At 40.5% G+C, this 23524-nt stretch overlaps 1 protein-coding gene across 2 annotated transcripts in view; it reads right to left on the bottom strand.

Annotated features, from left to right (window-relative positions):
• Positions 1 to 23524, bottom strand: part of snx13 (sorting nexin 13) — a 163300-nt gene that overhangs the window by 60588 nt on the left and 79188 nt on the right. For both annotated transcript variants that reach the window (XM_068003768.1, XM_068003774.1), the window contains exons 7-11: positions 22867 to 22968; positions 12596 to 12684; positions 7851 to 7934; positions 7073 to 7211; positions 788 to 876 (exon numbers count right to left, since the gene is read on the bottom strand). In XM_068003768.1, the coding sequence (XP_067859869.1) occupies positions 788 to 876; positions 7073 to 7211; positions 7851 to 7934; positions 12596 to 12684; positions 22867 to 22968 (503 nt within the window). The remainder of the gene's footprint in view (positions 1 to 787; positions 877 to 7072; positions 7212 to 7850; positions 7935 to 12595; positions 12685 to 22866; positions 22969 to 23524) is intronic.

The raw sequence follows: 23524 nt of genomic DNA, 5'->3' as shown, positions 1-23524 counted from the left end.
AAAAATTATAGCCAGTTCATCCAGTCTCCTGCTGCAATCTCCAGGGAAATGGCATAGTTGTCCATTGTCAGCCACTTATCTGAAGTTTCCAACAGTCTCCCAAAGAAGATATGGCAGAAGACCAGGAGAACATCTGTGGAATTTCATGGCCTATTTGTTTAAAGTATTGATTGAAATGATCAAATATTGCACACGTTATAACACTTCTTTCGATTTTCAGTTCAAAGGAAGGATCTTACATCTGAAATGTTATAGCCTGTCTTTTTTTTTGCAGATCCAAACTGATTTGCATACTTCTAGCATTTTCTGTTTTTATTTCAGATTTTCAACATTTGCAGTTTTTTTCTTTTCATACTATGTGCTATGTGTAGTGATGCTTGTGGAGTGGGGGGGGGGGGGTGCTATGGAGCATAGCCAGGCAAGATTGAATAGTGGAGGTGCATGCATATCCTGAGTTCCACCTGATTACCTATTGGGCTGAGGGATTTTTTACAAAACCTCCATTCAAGATAGCATTGAACAGTGCACCCATCTTGGAACATTCCTGACTGAGACAGGCAATCAATGTGTGATTTTCTTTAGATATTGATGTAATTAACAGGTCTAAATTTTCATTATTTGGCCAACAAGTAAAGTTTTAAACTCAACAAAAGTAACAGATTTGTTGCGATTTCCCCCATCTCCTCCAAATTAATAATTACAATATGCAATCTAAAATGGTGGGAACTTCAGCTTTAATGGGCAATTCAAAAGCATTTAATAAGCAAAGAGAGAGAAAAAAAGTTACCTTTCCTGAGTTTAACCTCTGCACTCTTGATTCACAGACTTTCTTCACAAACAGTAAACTGTTTATCTGATTCTTTATAGTGCTTATATCTGAAAATAAAGTTGCAACAGTTATGCAAAAGCTGGTTAACCCAACTCTGTTTTCTAAACACTTATTCACTATTTAATAATACATTTAAACATATTTTATAAAATTATTAAAACTAGCTTACAGAAACTCTCAAAGCTCAAGCCACATTCCGTAAGGACTAAATTACTGAATTTGACAGTAACATTAATTTACCAGTTACAAGAAGGTGTAAGTATTAAGTGTGGAGATTCGAGTTCCCACATAAACCTGGGAGATGAATGGTATCTTGAGAGTTGTTTTTAGTTCCATATTGCACTGTTATTTACTCCTGAAACTCAAGATTTACACATCTTGGGCTCTTCAAAATGCACTGGTTAGATTAAAGTTCAAGTTTCCACTAAAATTTATTTGCATAATCATAAACGTAAAATCTTCCATGAACCAGTGAAATCGAGCAGCATAATAGAATGTAATTGTTTTTTTCTCCTTGATGTATTTAAGAGTGGTAACTTGGTGCAGTTTTATTAATGCAGCTGAAAATGGGTTGATCAGCAAAAATAAGCATTTTTAATAACCTGAGTAGCCTGATTTAAAATCACTGAAAATGACAAAAAAATTATACTGAACAATTTAATAGTTTCATTGATGTACACTTGTCAGTTTCTTAGTAAATTAAGTATTTTTGGATATGAAAAACAATTAAAATATGGCTACTAGTGCCTGTGCGCCTAAGGAAATGAGCGCAATTTGAAGAGCCTTCCCGAACCAGCAGAATCTCACAATTTCAACCTGGAAGTATGGCCAGTTTTGTGGGTGGGGACTGATTCAGGCGAACTGAATCTTGAACCAACGTTAAAGATTGCGGGAAACACGAACATAAGTGGTTTTGGACGTAACTCACTTGCGCTTAAAATTCCCCAATCTTTTGCGCTGCTTTGGCCGATTGCAGTGGAATCTGGGCGCAAAACTAGCGCTAACTCTACCCTCTTGTGTATTCTATGCAAGCTGTTGCCCAAACAGCAGACTGCCTAAAGGTATTCAGACAAGTTCGACAACTGAGGCTGACCTAATGGTTCAAGCATCCATTTAAACTATAGCATGCTCACCTGGGACAGAGGGAAAGGATTTGTCTAAAAATTCCTGGGAAATGGCAGCTTCTCATCCATACGCCACCAGGTTTCATGTGTTGAGGCTAATGCTGAAGTGAGAGAAAGGGGTGTCCTTATGGCACCCTCCAAGAAAAAACTGGTGCAGCAAGCCTAGCAGCAGACAGTTGAGGGGATCAATGCTGCCACCACCACTACTCGGAGGATCTGAACACAAATCCACAAGAAAATGGCAGTCCTGAAGAATGTTGCCAAGGTAAGGCTTTAGAACTGATTTTTATACCAAGTAGCTGCTCTAAATATGCATACCACAAAATTGTTTCCTCATGACAGGTTATTCCTGCTGCCCTATACAAAGCCTTACAGTCTGTTGAATGTTTCCCCAACTTAGATCTGAAATCATGATCACTCTGAAATCTTAAGAGGCTTCACATAGCAAACCATTCTAACACCACCTGGTTGCATGAGGCATGTTCATGTGCAGACAGGATGGGCACTTGTCAATCACTGCATGTGCTTCTTAAACTTGCAGCAGCTCAAAACTACTTCTGTTTGCAGGACAAAAAAGGAACAGGAATTGCAAGATCTTGACTCACTTTGAGGATCACTGCTTATAAGAACAAGAAGAGGCTTCCCCCGTGCTCAGGCCTAGTACTACTCTTCTCTAGTCACATCCTGTCCCTCTACTCACCGGCACACACTCAATCAACAGAACATCACACATAAGCAAGATGTCTCTTAGAACCAGCACTGTGACATACTTTCCTTTCCAACTGTTTTAAACCAGCGATAGACTACTTAATCAATGATTTGAATTTTTCTTTTCAGAGACAAAGATAATCTCTTACTCGTAGTCGTCACACACGTTGCCTGGCTGCAGTTGCCTCCTCACACCCGTTGCCGCCTTGCAGTTTGTACGCAGATGAGGGGCCATCTTATGATCAAGCAACAAATGCATAGGTCAGAGGATGGGTATTCTGCGGCGAGTGACTCACCTCCTGACTCCCCAAAGCCTTTCCACCATCTACAAGGCACAAGTCAGGAGTGTGATGAAATACTCTCCACTTGCCTGGATGAGTGCAGCTCCAACAAGACCCAAGAAGCTCCACACCATCCAGGACAAAGCAGCCCGCTTGATTGGCACCCCATCCACCACCCTAAACATTCACTCCCTTCACCACCGGCGCACAGTGGCTGCAGTGTGGACCATCCACAGGATGCACTGCAGCAACTCGCCAAGGCTTCTTCAGCAGCACCTCCCAAACCCGCGACCTCTACCACCTAGAAGGACAAGGGCAGCAGGCACATGGGAACAACACCACCTGCACATTCCCCTCCAAGTCACACACCATCCCGACTTGGAAATATATCGCCGTTCCTTCATCGTCACTGGGTCAAAATCCTGGAACTCCCTTCCTAACAGTACTGTGGGAGAACCGTCACCATATGGACTGCAGCGGTTCGGGAGGTCAATCTGGGTAGATCCTGCTTAAATGTTAGTTGTATTAGGGCTGGTTGGGATTGTTATAACCAGGGGTTCATTATAAGCAGGGTTTGCTATAGTGAACTTATACTGTAGCCTGCAAAATCAGCTAGGAGTGTGGATGAGTGCAACAGCTGTATCTGTCAAATTTCAAAGGTAGGACTGTCTGCAATGCAGTTTACTATGAAACATATAGCAACCCAAGGGCATTTGCAGCAGAACCCACAGTTAGAGTATCATTTATGAAGGCTCAGACTGCTGCGTCAGAGGCCACTGGCTTCAATCTCAAAGAGGCTTCAACATGCCGAGAAATCAAATGGAAAGAACCTTGAGGTAGGGCTTCACAAATCTCGGTGCTGTCCTCAGGCTTTCTCCCAAGCAGCTCAGTGAACATGCAGAGGGAATGGATGTTGTCTCAGGGCAATACCACATCTGGGCTACCCTATGTAAGTGATAGTAAATATGCCAGAAAGTCAACAGGACCAGCCATTCTTTGCAGCAGTGGTTGTAATTCAATTAATTATGGAGCCATCTCAGCAACCAACACACTGAGATATAGAGCCACCTGAATAGCAACTGGCTTCAACTGAAACCTAGCAGCCAGGCAAAACACTTGGAAGTCAAGGTCACAGATTAAGGTATACAAATTGCACAGTGTATCAGCAATGATGGGATCACTATGGAAAAGTGCACTTACACAACACAAACTAGGTTAATAAATTAGTTGTATGTCATTTCTTCATGATTGTAAAATACAAAGTAGATGCACAGAAAATGGTTGTCAATGCTGATAGCTAAGGAAGTGCAGAGTACAGTGCTGCAGGAACTGCTTGCAGCTATTTCTTGGTGCCTTGTGAAAAGGGCAGATCAGGAAGTTAAATGCATCTTGGATTAGTACATGGTGTGCCAATCTTCCTGGTTGCACTGGTGTTTCTGTACGTGAACTGTTTTGGTCAGTGTCTGTGCCTTCCTCTGCCTCCCTCTCTATAGTTAGACCTCATTGTACTCTAAAGTTGTGAAGCATTCAACAGACAACTATGATCTTGGAGACCCTGGTATTGTGGTGAGGGAGAGCAGAACCATAGAACTTTACAACATAGCAGTAAACTATTCTGCCCACTGAATGTGTGTTGGATCTTTGCTAGAGCAATCCAAAACAATTTCCACAGTCCTGCTCTCTCCCCATAGCCCTGCATCTTTCTCTACTTCAAATGTTTATGCTCTTAAACAATGCAATGATCTCTGCCCCAACTATGCACTATGGCAAAGTATTCCATGCTGAAACAACCATTTGTATAAAGAAATTTCTCCTAATCCATCTCTTCAGTCGAAGGATTTTAAGTTGATGACTCCTTCCCCCACCAGTCATTGATTCCTTAAACAAAACCCTTCATAAATATAAAAATCTCTATGTTCCAGTGGAAATGGTCCCAGTACCTCAGGTCTCTCAAATATAACTTCTCACTCCTGGTATCATTCTGGTGAATCTATGGCTTTAATGTCCTTTCTATAATGGCATGCCCAAAGTCATATACTGTACTCATTCCACTAACTTATGTCCAGCTGACATCTTTTATGGTCCTCCTTGCTGTGTACCAAACACTGTACTTTTGCATCATCAGCAAATTTGAATATTATGCTCCTTATGCCAGAGTCCAAATCATCTATATATAGAGAGAACAAGTGGATCCTTCACTGATCATTGGAGTACACCACTTCCAACCCTTTTGCAATGTGAGGAATATCAATTAACTCTAAACCTGTGTTTCCTGCATCACCGTGTGCCTACGTTTCCTCTTGTATCATATACTTGAATTTTTGTAGCTTGCCTGCTGAAAATTCATATACATTATTGCTACTGGATTACTTTTATGCAATCATTTTAATAAAAAAAAACTCAAACACACCTTTCCCTTTAAAAAAAAATCAGTGCTCACTGCTCTATTATCCCATGCATCTCTAAATGCTCATCAATTTGATCCTGGTGTACTATAAGGTGCTCAATCTGTCCAAACATCTGAAGTGTTGCTTAAATGCCAATCCTATGACCTTGGTAGCTGCACAGGCTTCTTATTAGGGCTGAATATAGCCTTGCTCTCCATTAAGTCATTCATCCTGCCACCGTTTGCCGTCAAACAGCTGCCACAGATATTCCCAATAGAAGCATAATACAGAGTTGGTGGTCAATGATTAGCACCTTTCTGCTCATGGAAACCACTGCATTATGGCCACATAATTACCAATTCCCCAGCACTTTGCAAAGTCCAGTGGTGTATTGAAATTAGGCAGCTCAGTTATGTTGCTGTCCAGTGGGAAAGATGGACGAGCGCCGGCTTCACTGAACAATGCTTTAGTCACCTGCTAGATATGTATGTGGACGACAAATTTGCTGATACTGCAGATGTCTTTTGTACTAGCCTGGAAAGAGCCAGAGGTATAAAAGTTGAGAACGATAGTCACCTTGACTGCCACAGCCTCTGGTGAAGGCTAGCTGAAGTTCTTTGTGGCAGATGGCAGAGCTTTGTACCTGAGCCTCCAGAAGAAGTGCTTGTCTTTTCACAGGTTGTTAGTTGTGCCTGGGCCTGTAGACAATGTGGGTAGCACATTGGAAGGAGCAGGCAGCCTGCATTCGGTGCCATCTGATATCTCTGGTATGCCTTTATTGCTCATATTGATTCTCTTCTATTAAATCAAGTGAAAGCAATTCCCATTGCTTACAAGAATGTACAGAAAACTAAATTAACATGGTAACTTTGAAGGATTAGTTTGCATTGTGTGAGATTCTAGCTGATCTCTAGTACTCATTTGAAATGGCCAAGATGAGTGCACTGCTTATGGGAACAGGAATATTACAGGCCACTCCCTAGTGTGTATTAGCAAATTTGTACCGATGAGGTAAATACACATTCTGCCTGCATAACTATTTATACCAACAAGTATTTCCAGGCTCTCTAATGTTACGAGAGGTTTGTTTTTCTCAAAAATATATTGCATCACTGCCATACTGAAATGTGCATCAATTACCTTTTTACAATGCAGTTTTTCACTTCAATTCCCATTTATATATTGACAAAAGGTAAAGTAAGTATTTGTATTTTCAGATAGAAATCTGAATAGAATAGTTGTCAGGCAGGGATGTGGTTTGCAGCTGGTGTGATATAACACCACCTGACAGCCTGAAATATGTTATGATTTACTTAGTTCACAGAAGTCCTCTGCCAACTTGTTAACTAATTACCTTGTCAACTGCGAACACTGAGCTTGTCAAAGTTGGCCGCTAAAACAAATTCCACAAAGATATTAAAAGTATAAAAGTAAAGGAATCTTTCATAGCGAACTCCAAGCAGGGGGCCTATGTATTACGACAAAAAAAAATTCTATTTTATACAAGAAAATTGCATGGGAAAAACCCAAGTCATAACCATTGCTTCACTGCCCACCTTGGCCAAGTAACTGGCCCCAAAGGTTATTGATCATCCTTCATTAGTCCATGAATAAGATACTCTTCCAGTCAGTACCTTGTTCTACATGTGGACAAGGGAGCCATTACTTACTGTTCAATTGTAACCTCCAGCAGAATGGGACATTTTAAAAAGGTAAGAAAAAAAGATAAAATTAGATATTTACCATCACCAGCTGTATCTAAAGATCGAAGATACTGTAGCTCTTCTGCTGCTCTATCCCTGACTGCTTCTAGTTCTACGACTTTGTCACTTAATTTGATAATATTCAAAAAGGCTTCATAATTACAATTGGCATCACGGATCTGAAACAAATAAGATTCTCAGTGATTTCAAAGAACTGTGCAAATTGATTCTAAGCAGATCAAGTACAAATGAGAACAGTGAATATCCAAAAAGACAAGGCATTGCTAAAAATAATCCAAAAAATAACCCAAGTTGATTTATTTATGGTTAGTAAAAATTCACTGTCGATTCTTCGACATGTATCTATTGTTCATATTTTCACCTGTTACTTTACCAAGAATTGCTGAATCAGGCACCATTCCCTAACCTAGAACACAGGCAAGAAAAATGCTCCTAGGACATCGCCAGTGCAGCTTTGCACCAGCTACATTAATCTTATCATCTCTTTTTCCCAGAAAGGAACTTTTGGGGTTCCATTTTCCCTCTAAGCTCCGTCAGGCTGATGTAAGGCATTTAGCTTTTACCTTTCATTGACAGTTTTCTCCAATGAGAACACATCTTCACAATAATCTTCTATTCCATATTTTTCTGCTCAAATACATGAATATATTATAGAAAGTATACATTAAATCAAATTTAACATTGTAGGGAAAATATGCTTTCATGGCATATTGCTCAAAATGCATCACATTTGATGCATCAGATTAATCTGTTGCAACAGATTCATTAATCTTAAGAATATCATGCATGCCACTTACCATCCATATAATATACTGATTAATGTAGTCAGGATCACTGAGCTGATCGATTAATGGAAGAAGAATTCCTTTTGCCAAAATTTCCTGAAAAATTAAAATAATCCTTTTGGATAGAGTGGAATTTGGAAAACCATAATCAAACCTATTAATACATCTGAAAATTGCACACCTTAGAGTACACAACATAGTTAAGTTTCCTGGTAGGCAGCTGCAGATTCTCTCAACATACTATGCAGTAATGGCATCAAAATTGTTTGTGTGTGAGTGTCATCAAGCATCAACAAAATATAAAGACAGTCAAGTTTATATATTGACAGTACAGAAACTGTTTAAGAGGGATAAAATCTCAATGAAAACTGCACATTATAAACAGGTATGGCTTATCTCAGAATTCAGAAAACTACGAGAGCTTTGCTCAGTTTATTTCAACTGAACCCTTCTATTACTTTCTTGTAGTAACACCAAGCAATTTAAAAGGCTCAGCTGTTGCTTCAAGTCAGTCAAACTTTGCTATATTACACCACCCGAGATCAATAATACAGAAGAGCGAAAAATGTGAAATGCAATGGGTCAGTTTATTTATACTCTTCTTCCTAAAACCCAAGCAGAATGGTAATTGTAATCATGCTTTTGTGCACCTCCCTTGATAGAAGATGGACCCACGATCTATTAAAAATATTAGCATTAACATTAAAACCTATCAATGTACAAGAGAAACAACAATTAGTAAGGAAGAACTAGCATTTATATAGTAGCTCACCACATCCTCAAACTCTGCTGATCATGTACTATTCTGAGTTACAGACTAGACACTTATTTCATAAGATGAGAAGGAAGTAATGGGGGAAAAGGAATCGCAGCCAGAGCATACGCAGCAATGGCTTTGATTCCTGCCCCCACATTGTTACCTCAGGGAGTTCCTCATAGGTCTAGCCATGGCCCCTTTTTTTTCCTCATCTACATGCTGTCCCTTGGCGACATCATTCCATATGTACATTGACATGCAGCTCTACCCCTCTCAATCATTCTACTGCCTCTGTACTGTCACACTACCTGTCCAATATCCAATCTTACATGAGCCACGATTTCCCCCAGTTAAACATTGGGAAGACCAAAGCCATCACCTTTGGTTCCCACCACAAATTCTGTACCCTTACCACCAATCGTTCAGATAGAAAAAGAGACTGTTTGCAATCTTGGCATCCTATTCAACCCCATCGCAAAGACATCCACATCTGTAACATAGTCTGCCTCTGCCCCTGCCTCAGTTCATCTGCTGCTGAAACTCTGATCCATGCCTCCATCATCTCTAGACTTGACCATTCCAATGCTCTCCTGGTTGGCCTCCCATCTCTATGCTCTGTAAACTTTCACTCATCCAGAACTCTGCTGCCTATATCCTATTCTGCACGAAGACTTGCTCACCCATCACTCCTGTCCTTGCTGACCTACATTGGCTCCCAGTCCCCAAAATCTCCAAGTTAAAATTCTCATCCTCATGTTTAAATCCCTTCATAGCCTTGCCCTCCTTGTCTGTGTAACCTCTTCCTGCCCTACAATCCTGCCAGAATTCTCTATTCCTCAGACTCTGGTCACTTTTCCATCCTTCCACCTACCATTGGTGGCTGTGCCTTCAACTGTCTAGATCCCATGCTCTGGAATTCCATCCCTAAACCACACCACCGCCCTCTCCTCCTGTAAAACCCATCTCTTTCACCAAGCTTTTGGTTCCCCCTCCTAATAGCTCCTCCTTTGGCTTATTGCTCATTTTTGTTTGCACCTCAAGTGCCTTGGCACATTTTTCTATGTTAATGGCATTATTTAAATGTAAGTTGTTGAAAGGGTAAGAAAGAAAGGAGAGAAAGAAAGAAAGGAGAGAAAGAAAGAAAGGAGAGAAAGAAAGAAAGGAGAGAAAGAAAGAAAGGAAGAAAGAAAGAAAGAAAGAAAGGAGAGAAAGAAAGAAAGAAAGAAAGAAAGAAAGAAAGAAAGAAAGAAAGAAAGAGAAAGAGAGAGAAGGGAAGGAAGGAAAGAAAAATGGGGGAGCAAGGAAGAGGGGGGAGGAAAGGGAGAGTGAGGAGGGAAGGAAGGAAAGAAAAAATAACAATTTGCATTTATATGGTACTTCATCACATTCTCAGGACATCCCACAGCACTTTACAACCAATGGGTTACTTATGAAGTGTAGTCACTCTTATATTGGTAAACGCAGCAGTACATTTGTACATAGCAAGATCTCACAAACAGCAAATGAATGAATAACCAGTTAATCTGTTTTTGATGGTGTCAGTTGAAGGAGGAATGTTGGCCAGGACTGTTGGAGAATTTCCTGCTCTTTTCAAATACTGCCATAGGATCATTCATATTTGCCTGAGCAGGCAGACAAAGCCTCAGTTTAACACTGCAGCACTCCCTCAGTACTGTCCTGATTACGTGCTCAAGTCTGTGGTAGGGCTTGAATCTACAACATTCACTCAGAAGTGAGAGTGCTACTTAACCAAAGTAAAATATGAAAACCAAGTAAACTGCAAAACTTAGTTTTCTGAACATGTAATTTGTGATTGCAAAGTATGTCTTTCCATTTATATAAGTATTTAAAGAAAATGCACTTGCAATGAGAAAATTCTGGATGCCAAGGGCATGAGGAAGGATCTGGTTGAGTTTCCCTCTACAGCCCAGGGAAACAGTCATGCCTTTAGTGTCACCGTGGCTGATATCAGCACAGACTCGAATCAAACCTCGTCAGCATGGCTCAGTAAAATGCTGACTTTACCAACTAAACTACTGGGGGGTGGGGGAAGGGAAAAATGGAGGGAATTTAAAATCTGAATTTCTATGGTAAAACACCAATTTTCCAAATTAGAGTTCACAGTAAATATGCATTGAGGATGGCTCATCTTGGCCCTACTAGGGAGACTATAACTAAAAAAAAACCCTCACATCCACTCCAACAGAGGCTTTAGTGTTGACAAGAACAACAGTCATGATTAATACGATAATTAATACCACATGCATGCTGACGACACCCAGTTGTAACTTACCACCACCTCTCTCAATCCCTCCATTAACTCTATGTTGTCAGCCTGCTTGTTGGACATCCAGCCCCAGATTAGCCGCAATTTCCTCCAGTTAAACATTGTGAATCCTCCAATTCCAGCCCCCTCCCCAGCCACTGTCTCAGGTTGAAGCCGACTGTTCGCAATCTCGGTGTCCAATTTGATCCTGAACTGAGCTTCTGACTCCATATCCTCTCCATTACAAAAACAGTCTACTTCAAACTTTGTATCATTGCATGTCTATGCCTCTACCTTAGCCCATCTGCTGCCAAAAACCTCATCCATGCTTTTGCGACATCCAATCTCAACTATTCCAATGCTGTCCTGGCCGGCCTCTCATCCTCCACCCTCCATAAGCTTGTGTTGTCCAAAACTCCGCTGCCCGATTCCTAACCCGCATCGAGTTCCGCCTACCCATTGCACCTGTGCTCGCTGACCTTCCAGTCCCCCAACGTCTCTAATTTAAAATTCTCATCCGCAAATTTCTTCATGGTCTTGCCCTTCCCTATCTCTAATCTCCTCCAGCTCTACAACCTGCCAAGAAATCTGCATTCCTCCATTTCTGGCCTCATGCACCCCCACTCCATTCACCTCATCACTGGCAGCTGTATCTTCAGCTCTGTGCCCTAAGCTCTGGAATTCCCTCTCTCTCCCACCTCCTTTAAGACCCTACTTAAAACTTATCATTTTGACTGAGCTCTCAGTCACCCTTCCAAATATCACCTACTTTGGCTTGTTGTCAATTTTTGTCTAATTACACTTCTGTGAAGAGCCATGGGACGTTTTTCTACATTATAGGTACTATATAAATGCAAGTAGATCTGTTGTTTATATACAAATAGCTAAAACTGAAACTTGTGCAATGATAAATACACCTAATTTATCCAATTAATTATTTTGTAAAATGAGTTAACTGAAGTAACAAAAATAATTTAGCAAAAATCTGCTACATTCAGCATTAACTGAATGCTTGTTCTTCAGAAGGGGAAACAAACGTAGCAATGTCATGAATCTAAATTATTTAATGAGATTATCATGCAAACATTTTTATCCCATCATAACACAATACCGATAGATCCACTTAAATCTTTTGCAGATGCAAGTCAGCTTAACCTCTACACAATACTATCTGCAGTGACTAGGTCACAGTGTTTTGTACTTGCCCTACCCCATACAATAGGCATTGCATAGAAGCTAGAGTAGAAAATTAAAATTGCACTTAACCAAAATACAAATGTTGAAGCTTTTAGTCTTCATGAGCTTCATTACGCATACCATGAATCTTTGGGGCCAAATATAACATTTTAAACAAAATTCTCATTAATTTGTATATATCTCAAATTGCTCGGACCAACTGGTCTTGATGTTCTGGTCTAGTATTTATCCACCAATACGGCAACTGCACTAAAAACAGCCCTCTCCAAATCTCCAGGCCCATAAGGTTCAGTAAGTAAGAAATTTAAGTGCAAATAGGACAGAGTTGCCCAGGATTGTTGGGCTTCAGGAGCCACATGTCACCAACAGGCTGCAGTTTGGACACCTCTAGACCTCCAACAGTTGAAAGATTTGACTGCAGGTAAACTTAGCTTTAGAAATATGAACAAGATATTAAAAGGCAACTGCTGAAATAGTTACAGCTCATATTACTTTTTAGAACTATATAAGCTTGAGAATTAAACCAGCTAGTCTCACCCTCAGGAAGTATCTCATGTTCTTATTATGGAAGTCTCCAGGAGGTAGAAGTAAATACAATAAAACCTCACAAAGATCTTTCAGGAACCCTAAAAAAGGAAAGAATTTGATGTCAACAAATTGCATATGCCAGTCGTAGAGCTTCTGCAGGACTAGCACTTAATCTGTTATTTATCCAGTCATATTTGTAAGGATACAACCAAAACTGGTTCTTAGAATTAGTTTAGATACAGAAGACATTAATTCTATATTCCTTCTAGTTGTATTTCTATAATAGCAGGAATGTTCAAACAGGGCCATCTTACTCAATTCTTACAATATATAATCCATTGATCCAGAGTTCAACAAAAATAGCCACTACTCTATTTTAACTTAATTCCTCTAGGTATCCATAGTTATCTATAATTTTGAAAAGGGCATCCATAAATTAGGTTTGCAAACAGTCACAATTAAAGGACATTTTGTTATGATACAGGGCAAAGCAACTCCTTTGTCATACATCCATACAGTAACAGCATGTTTGAGATTACTTTTCACAATTGTTTTACAACTGAGCAGTTTGCTGGGCCACTTCAAAGGGCATTGAATCAACCACTTGGCATGAGACTGAAGTCACATGTAGGGGTGGTAGGTTCTCCTCCCCGAAGAACATTTCTGAACCAGTTGGGTTTTTAATGACAATCCAACCTGTTCTTGATCATTTTCTTATTCCTGCCAGCCCACAAACTGCCAGGTTTATTGAATTCAGTTTCACAGCTTGCCGTGGTGTAATGTAAACTCATGATTTCCGGGTTACTAGTGCAGTACCATAACCATTATACTAATTTACCCAGATATGCAGCACTACCATCACACTTCTTGTGGAGGCAGAGGTACTAAATGAATACTTTGCAGCCATCTTCACTAAAGAGGATGCTACCATTGTAGGAATAAAGGAAGAGGTAGTAGCAATATTGGATAGGATAGAAATAGATAAAAAGGAAGTAATTAAAAGATTGACAGTACTCGAAGTAGAAAAAGTCACCCGGTCCAGATGGGATGCATTCTAGGTTAAGGAGGGAAGTAAGCGTGGAAATTGCAGAGGCTCTGGCCACAATCTTCCAATCCTCCTTAGATATGAGGAAGGTACCAGGGAACTGGAGGATTGCAAATGTTACACCCCTGTCCAAAAAAGGGGAGAGGGGTAAACCTGGCAATTACAGGCCAGTCAGCCTAATGTTGATAGTGGGGAAACTTTGAGACAATAATCCAGGACAAAATTAATTGGCACTTGAGAAAGTACGGGCTAATAAATGAAAGTCAGCACTGATATGTTAAGGAAAATTGTGTTTGACTAACATCATTGAGTTCTTTAATGAAGTAACAGAGAGGATTAATGAGGGCAGTGCAGTTGATGTGTATATGAATTTTCAAAATGCATTTGATAAAGTACCACATAACAGACTTGTTAGCAAAATTAAAACCCATGGGATTAAAAAGGGACAGTGGCAGCGTGGATACAAAATTGGCTAGGGGACAAAGAAACATAGAAAATAGGAGCAGGTGTAGGCCATTCGGCCCTTCGAGCCTGTTCCGCCATTCAATACGATCATGGCTGATCCTCTATGTCAATACCATATTCCCGCTCTCTCCCCATACCCCTTGATGACTTTTGTGTCGAGAAATCTATCTAGCTCCTTCTTAAATATATTCAATGACTTGGCCTCCACGGCCTTCTGTGGTAGAGAATTCCACAGGTTCACCACCTTCTGAGTGAAGAAATTTCTCCTCATCTCAGTCCTAAATGTTCTACCCTGTATCCTGAGACTGTGACCCCTCGTTCTAGACCCCCCAGCCAGGGGAAACATCCTCCCTGCATCCAGTCAGTCAAGCCCTGTCAGAATTTTATGTTTCAATAAGATCCCCTCTTATTCATCTAAACTCGAGTGAATATAGGCCATGTCGACCCAATCTCTCCTCATACGACAGTCCTGCCATCCCAGGAATCAGTCTGGTGAACCTTCGCTGCACTCCCTCTATGGCAACTATATCCTTTCTTAGGCAAGGAGACCAAAACTGCACACAATACTCCAGGTATGGTCTCACCAAGGCTCCATATAACTGCAGTAAGACATCCTTGCTCCTGTACTCAAATCCTCTTGCAATGAAGGCCAACATACCATTTGCCTTCCTAACTGCTTGCTGCACCTGCATGTTTGCTTTCAGTGACTGGTGTACATGGATACCCAGGCTCTTTTGTACATCAACATTTCCCAATCTATCACCATTTAAATAATATTCTGCCTTTCTGTTTTTCCTTCTGAAGTGGATAACTTCACATTTATCCACATTATACTGCATCTGACATGTATTTGCCCACTCACTCAACTTGTCTAAATCGCCTTGAAGCCTCTTTGCTTGACGACACAAAACCAGGTGGGATTGTGAGTTGTGAGGAGGATGCATAGAGTAGTAGCGAACAGTTGTTTTTCAGACAGGAGGGAAGTATACAGTGGTGTTCCCTATGGGGTCAGTATTAGGACCACTACTCTTTTTGATATATATTAATGACCTGCACTTGGGTATAGAGGGTAAAATTTTGAAGTTTGCAGATTACACAAATCTTGGAAATGTAGCAAACAATGTGGAGGGCAGTAACAGACTTCAGGAGGACACAGACAGACTGGTGATATGGGCAGACACATGGCAGATGAAATTTAATGCAGAGAAGCTTGAAATGATGCATTTTGGTAGGAAGAATGAGGAGAGGCAATGTAAACTAAATGGTATAATTCTAATAGGGGTGTAGGAACAGGGAGACCTGGGGGGGGGGGGGTGCATACACAAATGTTTGAAAGTGGCAGGACAAATTGAGAAGGTTGTTAAAAAGCATATGGGACCTGGGCTTTATTAATAGAGACAGAGTACAAAAGTAAGGAAGTTATGCTAAACCTTTATAAAACACTGGTTAGGCCTCATCTGAGGTAGTGTGTTCAATACTGGGCACAACATTTTAGGAAGGATGTCAAGGCCTTAGAGAGGATGCAAAAAGCAATTACTAGAAAGGTGCCAGGGATGTGGGACTTCAGTGATGTGGAACTTCAGTGATGGGGAAAGACTGGAGATGCTGGGGTTGTCCTCCTTAGAACAGAGAAGGTTAAAGGGAGATTTGATACAGGTTTTCAAAATCACGAACGGTTTTGATAAGAGTAAATAAGGAGAAACTGTTTCCAGTGGCATCCTAGGTTGCTGAGGAAAGGGTGGAAATTGCAGAAGAACTGGCCACAATCTTCCAATCCTCCTTAGACATAGGGGTGGTGCCAGAGGACTGGAGAACTGCAAATGTTACACCCTTGTTCAAAAAAGGATGTAAAGATAAACCCAGCAACTACAGACCAGTCAGTTTAACCTCGGTGATGGGGAAGCTTTTAGAAACAATAGCCTGGGACAAAATTAATAGTCGCTTGGACAATTGTGGATTAATAAGGAAATGCTAGCATGGATTTGTTAAAGCCAAATCGTGTTTGACTAACTTGATTGAGTTTTTTGATGAGGTAACAGAAAGGGTTGATGAGGGCAATGCGGTTGATATGTATATGGACTTCCAGAAAGCAAAATAGGCGTGTCAATAAAATTGAAGCCCACGGAATATACGGCGCAGTGGCAACATGAAATTGGCTAAGTAATAGGAAACATAGGGTAGTGGCAAATGGCTGTTTTTCAGACTGGAGGAAGGTATGCAGTGGTGTTCCCCGCGGGTCTGAACTGCGACCACTGCTTTTCTTGATGTATATTAATGACTTGGACTTGGGTGTACAGGGCACAATTTCAAAATATGCAGATGACACAAAACTTGGAAGTGTAGTAAACAGTGAGGAGGATAGTGATAGTCTTTAAGAGGACATTGACAAGCTGGTAGAATGGGCGGACACATAGCAGATGAAATTTAATGCTGAGAAGTGCGAAGTGATACATTTTGGTAAGAAGAAAGAGGAGAGGCAGTATAAATTAAAGGGCACAACTCTAAAGGGGGTGCATGAACAGAGAGACCTGGGGGTATATGTATACAGGTCCTTGAAGGTGGCAGGATAGGTTGAGAAAGCAGTTAAAAAAGCACTTCGGAAAAAATTTGCAGGGCTACGGGGATAGGGCGGGTGAGTGGGACTAGCTGGATCGCTCTTGCATACAGCCAGCGCACTCGATGGGCCGAATGGCCTCCTTCCATGCTGTAACCTTTCTGTGATTCTATTCTACGCATACGGGATCCTGGGCTTTTTAAATAAAGGCATAGAGTAGAAAAGCGAGGATGTTATGTTGAACCTTTATAGAACACTGGTTCGGCCACAACTGGAGTATTGTGTCCAATTCTGGGCGCCGCACTTTAGGAAAGATGTGAAGGTCTGAGAGGGTGCAGAAAAGATTGACTAGAATGGTTCCAGGGATGAGGGACCTCAGTTACGTGGATAGACTGGAAAAGCTGGGGTTGTTCTCCATAGAGCAGAGAAGGTTGAGAGGAGACTTGATAGAGGTGTTCAAAGTCATGAAGGCTCTAGACAAAGCAAATAAAGAAAAACTGTTCCCACTGACGGAAGGTTCGCGAACCAGAGGACACAGGTTTGAGGTGATTGGCAAAAGAACCATTGTCGACACGAGGAAAATGTTTTTTACCCAGCGAGTGGTTAGGATCCGGAATGCAATGCCTGAAAGGGTGGTGGAAGCAGGGTCAACTGTGGCTTTCAAAGGAATTAGATAGGTACCTGAAGGAGAAAAATCTGCAGGGCTACAGGAAAAGAGCTGGTGAGTGGGGCTAGCTGGATTCCTCTTGCAGAGAGCCGGCGCAGGCTCGATGGGCCGAATGGCCTCCTTCTGTGCCGTTATGATTCTATAAGGGTCAGTAACCAGAGGACACAGATTTAAGGTGATCGACAAAAGAGCCAGAGGCGACATGAGGAAACTAAATTTTAAACGCATAATCTGGAATGCACTGTCTGAAAGGGTGGTAGAAACAGATTCAATAGTAACTTTCAAAAGGGAATTAGATAAATACTTGAAGGGAAAAAATTTATAGGGCTATGGGGGAAGAGCAGGGGAATGGGACTAATTGGATAACTCTTTCAATGAGCTGGCACAGGCATGATGGGCCGAACGACCTCAACCTGTGCTGTACTGAACATGGCTATGACAGTGCTAAGTGGAATAGACCCAGGCTAGAGGAAAGAGAGAAAGAGAAGTGAAAAACAGAGGGAAGGCAGGGTTGAAAGGAAGGAAGGAAGGAAATAAATAGGGATCCCTGTGTGTAACAAAGGCATAGTGGTCTTAATGGGAGACTTTAATCTTCACATGGATTGGGAAAAGCAGGCTAACAACTGTCAGAAAGGTAGTGAATTTCTTGAGTGTGTCCGGGATAGTTTCCTACAGCAGTATGTCCTAGAGGCAACAAAGGGGGCAAGCCATACTAGATTTAGTAATGAGTAATGAACCAGATTTAGTTAACGGCTTAACTGTGCGTGAACATCTATCCAATAGCGATCAAACATGATCGAGTTCAATGTAATGTTTGAAAGGGAAACAGTGAATCAGCTGCTAAGATTCTAGACTTGGGTAAGGCCGACTTCAATGGGATGAGAGAGACTGTCCATAGCAAACTGGGCAAATCTGTTGATGGGTAAAACGGCTGATCATCAGTGGGAAATGTTTAAAGAAACATTTAACGAGATACAGAACCGGTTTATACCCCTGAGGGGCAAGAACTCTACTTGCCAAAAAAAAGCAGCCATGGACAACTAAAAAGAGATAAGGGACAGTATAAGACATAAGGAAAGGGCATACAAAAAGGCAAAAAATGGCACAGATCCTGGCGAATGGGAAAGATACAAAGATCAACAAAGGGTCACAAAACAGATAGTAAGAGCTACAAAAAGAGAGTATGAAAAGAAACTTGCAAGGGATATCAAAACCAATACGAAGAACTTTAATAGTTATATTAGAAAAAAAGAGGGTGGTCAGGAGCAGTGTTGGTCCCTTAAAAACTGAAAGTGGGGATATTGTCGTTGACAATGGAGAAATAGCGGACATGTTGAACAATTATTTTGCGTCAGTATTTACAGTCGAAAAAGAGGATAGCATGCCGGAAATCCCAAGAAAACTGATATTGAATCGGGGACAGGGACTCAATAAAATTAACATAAGTAAAGCAACAGCAATGAAGAAAATAATAGCACTAAAGAGTGACAAATCCCCAGGGCCAGATGGTTTTCATCCCAGGGTTTTAAAGGAAGTAGGTGAGCACATTGCAGATGCCCTAACTATAATCTTTCAAAGTTCTCTAGATTCAAGAGCTGTCCCTCTAGATTGGAAAATTGCACATGTCACTCCGCTTTTTAAGAAAGGAGGGGGAAACCGGGGAATTATAGACCAGTTAGCCTAACATCTGTTGTGGGGAAAATTACTGGAGTCTATAATTAAGGATAGGGTGACTGAACACTGAGAATTTTCAGTTAATCAGAGAGAGCCAGCATGGATTTGTGAAAGGTAGGCTAATAGAATGCTGGCCTTTATATCTAGAGGACTAGAGTACAAGGGGGCAGAAGTTATGCTGCAGCTACACAAAACCCTGGTTAGACCGTACCTGGAGTACGGTGAGCAGTTCCGGGCACCGCACCTTCAGAAGGACATATTGGCCTTGGAGGGAGTACAGCGTAGGTTTACTAGAATGATACACGGACTTCAAGGGTTAAGTTACGAGGAGAGATCACACAAATTGGGGATGTATTCTCTGGAGTTTAGAAGGTTAAGGGGAGTTCTGATCGAAGTTTAAAAGATATTAAGGGGAACAGATAGGGTGGATAGAGAGAAACTATTTCCGCTGGTTGGCGATTCTAGGAGTAGGGGGCACAGTCTAAAAATTAGAGCCAGACCTTTCAGGAGCGAGATTAGAAAACATTTCTACACACAAAGGGTGGTAGAAGTTTGGAACTCTCTTCCACAAGCGGCAATTGATACTAGCTCAATTGCTAAATTTAATTGTGAGATAGATAGCTTTTTGGCGACCAAAGGGATACGGGCCAAAGGCAGGTATATGGAGCTAGATCACAGGTCAGCCATGATCTTATCAAATGCGGAGCAGGCACGAGGGGCTGAATGGCCTACTCCTGTTCCTATTCCATTTCATAATATTTAAATAGCTCAAGTTAAAACAGAAACTGTCTTTCCTACCAAATTTCAAAATTAAGATTTGCAGACTAGTTGTCCATAGGACCAGACCAGTTTGATTGACTTGAACATTAGTCAGGGTACAGGAGTTTTCTTCTGCCTGCAATCTGAATTGTATATGGTCCAAAAACCAACAGCTTATTTGAATCCAAAAATGTGTGAGCACCTGCTCCTTAGAATACCGTTCCATACTTTTTGCCACTGGCTTGTGGGATGATTGACAATTCTAGCTTTGGAAGCATTCGTTATAGAACTACAACTGGAAAATTTACCAAGAAACAAACTGACTGTTTTGCCCAAAAGTCTTGTTATTTATCATGTTTTAATCCGTCGACTGATTGCATTATCGTTTTAAGTATTATGCAGATTCAATATGTTGATATTTTATTTCCATGTATAATTCACCTTTAAATCTGACCAAGTAGTTTTAGCCAGTATATACTGGTCTGACATGGTGGTATTTTCTACCTTTCACAGGGAACAGGAGTGCAGGATGGCCATTCTCCAGTGATCAATTTATTGGAACTATAGGTTAGTTGTTAAAGCTGGCCCTATTTGACACAATACAGAAGCAGGAAACTAAGACGACAAGTTTAAAAAAAGCATTGGAAAAATTCTGAACTGTAACACTTTGAAAATCCATAAGATCAAACAGATTTTCGCAAATGAGTACTCTGGACAATCTGTTCAAAATGGAACTTTAAAAAATCAGATGGAAGTGTTTTTCATTCACATTTTATCCATAGATCATGCAGTGGGATAAGTGTTGAAGTAACCCGTTTGTTTTTGGTCCCTGTGGTTCAGTGGGCTGGAAAACATGGCGACCTTGCCTGTTAGTGGCCAAGTTATCTATGGCCACTGTTCTTGATGTCTATGGGTGGTAACTGTTGTATTCTATTTCCCCTTCTACGCTGCTTTACTTTCTGGGGGGGGGGGGGGGGGGGGGGGGGAAGGGAGGGAGGAGTGGGAATGCTGTGTCAGGTAAGTCTCCAAAAGCAGGCCCCAGGCAGTATTTCCCCAATTCAAGATGAAGGCTTATCATCACTTATTTACATTGGGATATGTCCAATAAATGTTTCAGGCACATGTGTTATAGGGAGTGTTCCACATGAGCTCTACAAATTTCACCTGCATCAGACCATTGCTGAGGGCACTATCCACCACACATTTTGGTCATGCCTCTGTACTCAGCCATTCTATACCCTGGTGCATGGATGAGCATTGACGGCCTTGAAATTCCAGAGGACCCAGCCCACTGCTCATTGGATCTACTCATTTGAGATAATGGCTTCTTCACAACATATGCATGCAGGCTACTGCAACTTTCACTGCGAGTTGAAAGGTGATTTTTTTTTTTTTTAAAACTGATTTTAAACTGATTGAATAATTCAAAAAATTATAAAAATCGTTACTCACACAAATAAGTTACTAGCTAGTTACTTTAAGTAAAATTACAGCATGTGCGATATGCAAAAAGGCTTCAAATTCTCTCAGTTTGTCAAGACAAACAGGCTTCACACATTGAATACAAGGTACTAAAAGAATACAAGAAGCTTTTTTTACATTAGTTTTAAAAGAAATTTGCAAATATTGAGCATGGTTTATTCGCATGAACTGTGCTTTTTCTTTTTACATTAAATGCAGATGAAGGGAAGGTATCTCAAAAACTGACCCCAGTAGCAGTCTGAGGTAGAGATTGGCTTTGGGGAATTTATACTGGGCACTAATGGCAAGCTGTACCACTATGCCAAATGATTCCTGCAATTATCCGGTTTCAGAAAATGATTAATGCCGTATAGGAATTCTGCAAACAAGGGCAAAGTCCTAATTTATTGACTTTCAAAAATTGGTTAACGGAGGGTCTTGCTCCCACGTGAAAATGGACAAATAATTTGTACGTCTTAAGTTTTATTTCAAAATTTTTCAATAGAAGCTTGCATAAGTAAAGAAAAGACCAAATTAGAGTGGAAAATAGCAAAACCTTTTTCTTGAAAGCTGGTTTATTGTGCGGTGGATATTCTGGAGCAGGAAATACAAGAGTACAGTCTGTGATGCATTTTCATGAGGCATCTGAGCAACATACTGAAATTAGAAATTCATATATCTGTAGTTTTGAAGTGCAAGATTTTTATTCAATATATTTGCAATCATGGCACATTATTGTTTTTCGCTGGCTTGAATAATTGAAATTATTTGATTTTATTGTAAGCATTTTACAATTTTTTTTGCTGAATTTGTATCCTGTCTTGTAATACTGTACCCATAATGGTAAGCTGTACTTTATTATTGTTTTGGGCTTCCTCCTAGCTCACAGTGCATTGCTGTCACCACCAGGAACTTGCAGTAGTTTTTAATCTAGTGGGTTAAATAAAGATTTTGCATAGCTTATTTTGCTTTTAAAAAGCTGCCAATTTGCTTTATCAAAGACCACATGTACAACATTGATTTTGTTAAAAGTCGATTTACCAGACTCCACCGAAACCACAGCTAAAATCAGGAGCGTATAAGTCAGAGAACTGTTGAAACTGTAAAGAGTATTTTGGTCAGAATGCATCTTGAGTACCATTTCCTGGTTTGGTCACTGACATGAGGGAAGCATTCAAAACATGCAGGTGCTGCAGAGAACACCCACAGAGGTAACCCCTAACAGAGTATTGAGTTACGAGAAAAGATCGCAAAAATTTACATTAAAATGCAACCAAGAGGGGTCTTCATAGAAGTATATAAAATTGTAATAGACTTTGAACAGCTAAATCCTGACCACAAGCTTAAGTTACACGGTGAAAGGTAAAAGGTAAATTTAAGATTGACATCAGAAAGCTCTTTTTGATACAAATAATGGTCAAGACATGGAATGGATTTCCAGAGAGTATAATGGAGGCAGAAACCCTAGAATCATTTAAGAAACAGTTGGAGGCTGTGATTGTGGGGTGCAGGAGGCCAGGGAAGAGAGAAACTGTAGATTTGTTCTGGTTGGATACGCCAACATATGCAAAATAGCTTTCCGCTTCCTATCTACCTGGTGATCCTTTATAATAGAAAGGCTAAAAACAAAAGTAAAGCTGAAAAATAAAACAAACCTTCTTCATCTTTAGTTGAAGTGCAAACCAGGTCACGGCAGACTTCTTTCTCCATTTCCACTTCAACCTCAAAAAAAGTGTCAACAAATTCTTCCGAGGCATCTGAAATGACAGAATCATTGCTCCAATTGATATATTGAAATCCATTATAGCATTGCAATTACTTTAATGCACTTTTTTTTTTAAAAGGGGACTTTTTCCAGCAGAGTTTTTGATTGATGAGATTAGTTAAAAGTAAAATATAGGACCAAGAAAAACAAAGAAATCTAGTTACTGTGATGCAGCATGAAAGTATCTAAAATATTCAAAGTCTGCATCAAAGAAATGTATTTTATAGGATACACCTGAAACAATGACTTTGGTTTCTCTACAGATGCTGCCTGACCTGCTGAGTATTTCCAGCTTTTTCTGTTTTTGTTTTTTCAATTTGGAAGAGTTGCATTCTTACACCAGGTAGAATTAGTGCACTCATTAAGTATATAAAATTTGAATATACTTAAAACTAAGAACATAAACTGGAAAACAACAATCAGGTTGTGGGTTGCCCCATATGTTCCAGCTGGGGAAGTAACAAGCAATGGAATGACATTTCCCCAAAAAGGGGAAAAAACATATTTTTTGTTATTAAGTTATCGGGGCGAGGGAAGAGAATAGAAAT

The sequence above is a fragment of the Heptranchias perlo genome, chromosome 2 (assembly GCF_035084215.1).
Source record: "Heptranchias perlo isolate sHepPer1 chromosome 2, sHepPer1.hap1, whole genome shotgun sequence".
In the NCBI taxonomy this organism is placed as follows: domain Eukaryota; kingdom Metazoa; phylum Chordata; class Chondrichthyes; order Hexanchiformes; family Hexanchidae; genus Heptranchias; species Heptranchias perlo.
This window is presented reverse-complemented; position numbering and strand designations above follow the sequence as displayed.